This window comes from Sardina pilchardus, chromosome 3 (assembly GCF_963854185.1).
Source record: "Sardina pilchardus chromosome 3, fSarPil1.1, whole genome shotgun sequence".
NCBI classification, from domain to species: domain Eukaryota; kingdom Metazoa; phylum Chordata; class Actinopteri; order Clupeiformes; family Clupeidae; genus Sardina; species Sardina pilchardus.
Window position 1 is genome coordinate 34977613 of NC_084996.1, and position 7500 is coordinate 34985112.

General features: G+C 44.1%; 1 protein-coding gene across 1 annotated transcript in view; it reads left to right on the top strand.

The window, feature by feature from the left end:
• The window catches only part of itgb3a (integrin beta 3a), a 21925-nt gene that overhangs the window by 1611 nt on the left and 12814 nt on the right, over positions 1-7500 (top strand). The window contains exons 4-10 of the mRNA XM_062533034.1: positions 251-503; positions 699-861; positions 2190-2351; positions 3404-3499; positions 6092-6181; positions 6344-6478; positions 6749-7184. Coding sequence (XP_062389018.1) covers positions 251-503; positions 699-861; positions 2190-2351; positions 3404-3499; positions 6092-6181; positions 6344-6478; positions 6749-7184 — 1335 coding nt within the window. The remainder of the gene's footprint in view (positions 1-250; positions 504-698; positions 862-2189; positions 2352-3403; positions 3500-6091; positions 6182-6343; positions 6479-6748; positions 7185-7500) is intronic.

Genomic DNA, 7500 nt, shown 5'->3' on the forward strand with positions numbered 1-7500 from the left:
ATTCTGCAGCCCAGCCAAGTGGATCACTTTATCCTTCCTTCATTTGTATCTGTGTGCGTGAAGCACAGTATATTTTAGCGCTGTCTTAGAACTTGCCCAGTGCCAGTCACAAGCGGCATATAAAAGGCAGTGATGACACTGTTGTATTTACCAACTGATACATCCAGAGAATGCTACAAGTACTGTATTTCTGTCCTCTTTTCTTCTCTCCCTTTCTCTCTCTCCCTCTCTCTTCCACTCTGTTTCTCAGATGATGCCGAACGATTCACCGTTTCAGTCCGACAGGTCGCTGACTATCCAGTTGATCTCTACTACCTGATGGATCTCTCGTACTCGATGAGGGACGATCTGATTCGACTCAGAACCCTCGGCAATGACCTGGCCACAGCTATGGGCAAAAAGACCAGTGACCTGCGCATGGGCTTTGGTGCTTTTGTAGACAAGCCTCTCTCGCCCTACATGTACATCTTTCCAGACGAGGCCATCGAAAACCCCTGCTATGGGTAAGCTTGTCCCCGCAGCCTGCCAACAACACCTACATCTACACTGGAAGATAAGCTAAACATAAGCTCAGAAGAGGTATGTTTTGCTGCATTCAATCATTAACTCTCTCTCTCTCTTTCTCTCTCCCTCTCTCTCTCTATCTCTGTGTGCATGTCTCTCTCTCTCTCACTCTCTGGTCCTGTTGGGACTTGAAGGATTGGGAAGACATGTTTGCGCCAGTTCGGCTACAAGCATGTGTTGTCTCTGACGGAGAAGGTGGGGCGCTTCACCGAGGAGGTGGGGAAACAGGAGGTGTCTCGCAACAGAGACTCACCCGAAGGCGGCTTCGATGCCATCATGCAGGCTGTGGTTTGCAAGGTAATACCATCCTCCTCTGCACACTGATCTCTACTGGTCCACTCATCCCTCGACAACTACACGTATTCATGCACAGGCAGGTTAAGACACACACAGAAACACACTCACACCACACACACACACACACACACACACACACACACACACACACACACACACACACACACACACACACACACACACACACACACACACAGCCCTGTCCCACTGCCTATGTATGTGACAGACATGACCAGTAGGTTCATGTGCTGATTGAGCAACAACTAAAAGTCCCGTTTTATAGTCACCGTGCAAGATGCATTGTGCAACCACAGTTGCAACATCAGAGGATCTGCCTGGTAGCCTGTTCACTGAGAGAGCACGTAGTGCATTCTTGTCCACAGTGTGTATTGGATTAGGAGAAGCAAACTAAGAATGTGCGATACATATAGTGTCTGGTCAAGCAGTCAATTTGGGAGATATTTTCATGGCAACAAAATAACAAAAACTTATGATGAAGCATATTATATAAATGTGAATTCAGCAGCAGGTTGTAAGGCAGTGTCAAGCATTAATACTTTAGTAAAGTGAAAAAGTGCATATATATACACACACTATATTGGCAAAAGTATTGGGTCACATGTCTTGACACGCATATGAACTTAAGTAACATCCCATTCTTAATCCATCAGGTTTAATATGACATTGGTCCACCCTTTGAGGCTTTAGCAACTTCAACTCTTCTGGGAATTCTTTCCACAAGGTGTAGGAGTGTGTTTGTGGGATTTTTTGACCATTCTTCCAGAAGTATATTTGTCAGGTCACACACTGATGTTGGCCAAGGAGACTGGCTCTCAGATTCCGCTCCAATTCATCCCAAAGGTGTTCTGGATTAAGGTCAAGACTAGTCAAGTCAAGTTCATTCTCACCAAATTCTGTCATCCATGTCTTTGAAGACCTTGCTTTGTGCATTGGTGTACAGTCATGTTGGAACAGGAAGTGACCAACCCAAACTGTTCCGGTGTTCCCACAAAGTTGGGAGCATGGAAATGTCCAAAATATGTCCAAAAAAAACATTCAGAGTTCCTTTCACTGGAACTAAGGGGCCAAGCCCACTTCAGGGATGGCCCCTTCCTGTCACTTCTGTTCATATGCAAGTCAAGGCAGGTGACCCAATACTTTTGGCAATATAGTGCATACTGTATATATATATGCATCGGTGTGCATATTGCATAAAACAAAACTACTCTCAACCCAGTTAATGGGGTCTGTGATACACTAGGAACATAAATGAACTATCCCCAGTGTAGAGCATGTAGATCCACAGTCTCTTGTTGTGCTCCCTCCAGGATAAGGTGGGTTGGAGGCGTGATGCCTCTCACCTGTTGGTCTTCACCACGGATGCTAAGACACACATCGCTCTGGACGGCCGCATCGCCGGCGTCATCCAGCCTCATGATGGGCACTGTCACCTGGATGAGCTGAACAACTACTCCAAGTCCACAACACTGGTCAGTAGCGTGTGTGTGTGTGTATGTGTGTGTGTGTGTGTGTGTGTGTGTGTGATACGAGTGTGTGTGTGTGATACGAGTGTGTGTGTGTGTGTGATACGAGTGATACGAAAGCTTCATCAAGCTTTCGTATCAGTCCAATTCCAGCGTCAGAATAACGTGTGTTGATAAATGTGGTGGTGGTGTGGTAAACTGGCTGAATATGAGGCCCCTTCTTCCGCAATCACACTCAAAGTCCTCTACCGGGATCTTGGGCACCTTGTTGACCAGATCCTTCAGGAAGCGCCCCACACTGTTATCAGCCGTCACCTTACCAGACATGTGCAGCCTATTTGCTGTAATGTAGCATATTATATTGACACATTTGATGGCTTAGGATAGCCATATTGGAGATTATTACTTTCTCTTTGGCAAACGCAACATTCATTAATTATATATTTAAAATTATTTTCAAAGGGCAAATTTCAGTGTCGTATGGTTTTGTAATGAATGTTTTTATAGTATGATGCGTTCTCTCTGCGAAAATAAAGTCTGTTGCGCTTAAATCGCTCTAGTTTCCCGCCTTCCTTGATGACAGCTTCTAGCTGTCAAAATTAACAAGGTTCAGCTGGACGTCACTGTGGCTCAAGACAAGATCACTAATGATCTCTTTTGGACGTATAATGCACCTTCATGTTGTAAATTCTAGGGACGAGGCCATTAAAACGAGCATATATAGGGGCGTGATATTTAAATTGCGCTTGTTTCCAGCCGCCACATTTATCAACACACGTTTTTTCTTACACTGGAATTGGAGTGATACGAAAGTTTGATGAATCACACGTGAGCCCCGTCGTGAGATGATTTCTGCGCTCAGATGTACGCTGGTTTCTATGCTCGATTGATAAATGAAGGCCAATGTGATCATAGCTTCTCTTATTCTTGTACTCTCTCTTTTTTTTCTGTCCTCTTCTCTCTCTCATGCTGGCTGTGTGTGTGTGTGTGTGTTTGTGTTTGTGTGCGCGTGTGTGTTTTTCTGCATGCTGGTTGTAATAGTTTTGTCTACCCTATAGGATTATCCCTCCCTTGCTCTTATCACCGAGAAGTTATCTGAGAATAACATCAACCTCATCTTTGCAGTGACCAACTATGTGGAGACACTATACAGAGTAAGCTGGCTTTTCACAATCATACAATTCCTTTCCCCATCACAAAACACAAATACTAGGCAGCTAACAATGTGTGATACTGTTGCATCAGTATTGATGCCATTACTAACTATATATAGTTAAGTACATGCATGGTGTTGGTGCTGACGTAAAATGCTTTGTTAGCATCAGATTACATTGAATTATTTTTACAATGGTCCACCAAGGCCTTCTCCACATGCTTAGTGAAAGACTATTGGACATTGAAAATACATTCCACAACACAAATCCATGATATGACAGGTGTGTAAACAAATATGTAGGCAGCTACCCAATTATGAACTTGAAATAGATATCTAGGTGACTTTTCATGATCACTTTGCCATGTGTAAGATAAATCTGTTAATCGTACCTGTTCACCAAATAGCATATGCATGGTAAGATATATTGTACTGCTGAATGGTAGGCCCAAGTAGCATGTACAGATTGAAAAGCAGAGGATCAAGAGTTGATCCCTGAGATATCCCATATTAAATGTCAACTACATCAGATGTTAATTGCCAAAAGAGACAGAAAGTGATCCAGTCCAGTAAGACAGGAGGAGAGACAATTGAGAACTGTGCCTCTAAGTCCTACCAAGCATTCTACACTATGAATAAGAAGGAGAAGATTTATATGGTCGATGGTGTCAAAGTTTGCACTGAGATAGAGAAGTACCAAGATGGACACTTTGTGGTTTTCCGTGCCAATTTTAAGATGACTCACAACTCTGAGCTGTTGAGCTCTGTTGTGCTGTGGTTCATTTTAAAACCAGACTGATCAACATCAAATAAATTGTTGTGAAACAGATACATCCACAGTTGCTTGTAAGCACCTTTTTCTAATATTTTACCTTGGATATTGTTTTTCTTAAGCAGTGGTGTTACAGTGGGGAAGATCTCTTACTGTTTTTTTTTTTTAAAGATTATTTTTTGGGCTTTTTATGCCTTTAATGGACAGGACAGTAGAGAGAATGACAGGAAGTGAGTGGGAGAGAGAGTCGGGGTGGGATCCGGAAAGGACCACGGGGCGGGAATCGAACCCGGGTCGCCGGCGTACGGTGCAGGTGCCCCAGCCAGTTGCGCCACTGCCGGGGCCGAAGATCTCTTACTGTAAGGAGGTATTAACAATGTCTAGGGCATCAGCAGTCAAATAGCTGAATACCTTATTAAACATCATTGCTGAACTTTAATTTAAATCCATCACTTTGGCCTATAGGATGTTTACTGGACTGCTCCCTGCTATTTCAATTCTATGATCCAACTTTAAATTCCCAATCGCCCGCTGCGGTCTGATGAGAGTCTGTTATGTCGACCAGCTATAAACGCTGGGTCAGATTCAAATTCAAGACTGTCTCCTCAGTGGTTCCTCGTTGGTGAAATGAGTTGCCCAGTGCTCTGCATTCCTGCTATAGTTTTGGGTCTTTCTAAAGACGTATCTGCTCAGCTTACACTTATTAATGAGTTATGTTTGTATATTTATGGTATTTGTTTATTTAAAGGGATAGTTCGGGTTTTTACACATCAAACTCTATGGCATCCCCACCACCAGTGTAGTACATCAACACTGACTTACCCTCGACAGTGTCCCATGGGCCGAGTTTCTGTCCAATTTTGTTGCTGACGAAAGTAGTCCGGCCAGTTGGCTGGGGTCACGGAAATTAAGTGTTTTTTTCTTCAAAACAATATGTGTTAAAAACACATTTGACACATTTGCATTACAAAAACGTTGTCCATGCGCAGTGATAGGAATCGAGAAAAATAGAGCCAAGTGATAACGAGGTTTGAATCTTTCCTGGACAACGTTTTTGTGGTGCAAATATATCACTCTTTTGAACGCATATGGTTTTGAGAAGAAAAACACTTTACTTTGGTGACCCTAGAAACTTGCCAGACTACTTTCTTCAGCATCAAAAACCGCCTGGATCTCGGCTCACAGGACGCTGTCGGGGGGTAAGTCAGTGCTGATGCACAACGTTGCTGACAGGGACCCCATATAACTTCGTGTCTTAAAACCCGAACTATCCCTTTAACATTGCTATCCTTAATGTAACCGTACCAATTTTCTGTAAGTGTTAACTGTTCATTTTGACTATTGTATTGTCTTTGACGTGTGGACTAAATAAGGCTTTTGGAAACACTTTACATCTTTCAGCATTTTCCACCATTGTATCAATTAAACAACTACTCGATAAATCAAGAAAGTAATAGTTTATTGCAGCCCTACTTGCAATTTATTGAACTACGCTGGGATAGAAAAAAGAGCAGGCACCAAACCTGAATATAATGGGCCAAATGTTGTGTTTAAGGCCTTTTTTTAAAGCACAGGCCTATTTAGGATTTAGGATGAAATGATAACCTGCAGCCTTTAGACCACAGAGTGAAAGAAGGGCAACGAGTGATCTGTGTGGGTGTTGTCGTAACACACACTACACCACAAATCGCTTCCTGACACACACACAGACAGACAGACACACACACACACATTCTCATTCAAACAGATAGCAAGCTCAGCGTTATCTGTTTTTACATCTCTCTCTCTCTCTCTCTTTATCTCTCTCTATCTCTCTCTCAGAACTATAGTGAGCTCATTCCTGGAACTACGGTGGGGACTTTGTCAAGTGACTCTGCGAATGTCATCCAACTGATTGTGAATGCATATGACGTAAGGAGCAGCCCTACCCAGCACCACATCTCTAACCATGCACATTCCTATGTCCTATGTCCCATGTGCTACTGAAATCATCATGGTTGAAAAACAACACATAGTTGTAAGTTAACGTTGTTTGGATCAATGTTCATGTCTTCTGCAAACGTTTACTTCCAGAGAATCCGCTCTAAGGTAGAGCTGGAGCTCGTTGATCTACCCGAGGAACTGTCTCTCTCCTTCAATGCCACCTGTCTGAATGGAGAGGTCTTCCCTGGAGTCAAATCCTGCTCTGGACTTAACATCGGCGATACAGTCAGTACTGATGTGTTTGTACAAGATAACGAGTAGCTAGTAACGTATGCAAGACATAATACAGTGGCTTTACAATGTTAATCTATTCTGCCCCAGTGATTCCTAATAATATACAATTGAGTTTATAGAATGAGTATCTTTGCTTATTCACCCTTTAAGTATGCTTATCAATAGCCACATTTGTTTATTTATAACTATTTTGTGTATTTTAACTAATTTGTTATGTATTTACATTGGCTCATGTATATGAATGCCCTCCCTCACCGACAGGTGTCCTTCAGCATTGAGGCCAGGCTGCATGGCTGCCCCAAGGAGAAGAACCGCACGTTCACCATCAAGCCGGTGGGCTTCGAGGACAAGGTGGAGATCACCGTCGACTTCCTGTGCGACTGCGCCTGCCAGGACGCCGCGCAGCCGGCCAGCCCGGCCTGTCACTACGGCAACGGCACCTACGAGTGCGGCGTGTGCCTGTGCGACGCCGGGCGCCTGGGCCCGCGCTGCGAGTGCTCCGAGGGCATGTACCAGTCCTCGCAGACGGACAGCTGCAGCCCCGCCGCAGAGCCCAACGCGCCCATCTGCAGCAACAGGGGCGAGTGCGTCTGCGGACAGTGCAGCTGCCGCCCCAGCGACTTCGGCCAGGTGTGGGGCAAGTACTGCGAGTGTGACGACTACAGCTGCGTACGCTTCAAAGGAGAGCTTTGCTCAGGTGGGCACATTACACGCAAGCACACATGCACACACACACACACACACACACACCCTCAGACGTCATATCATCCATACACTACTGTAGTGACTCATGTATGACTCACACAGGAGTCACACATCACACACACAAGTACACTTATCCATATTTTCAAGGAGCATCTTTCTATTTACATTCTATCTCACGAGTTGGAATCGATTGTCAGTACGTCAGCGTTTTCCTTACTCGTGTTGTGTTATTTGATAGACCTGGCAGGTCTTTGTCAAACATCTTTGACCGACATCAAAACCAAAAATAGATGTTCCATTTCCTGCAG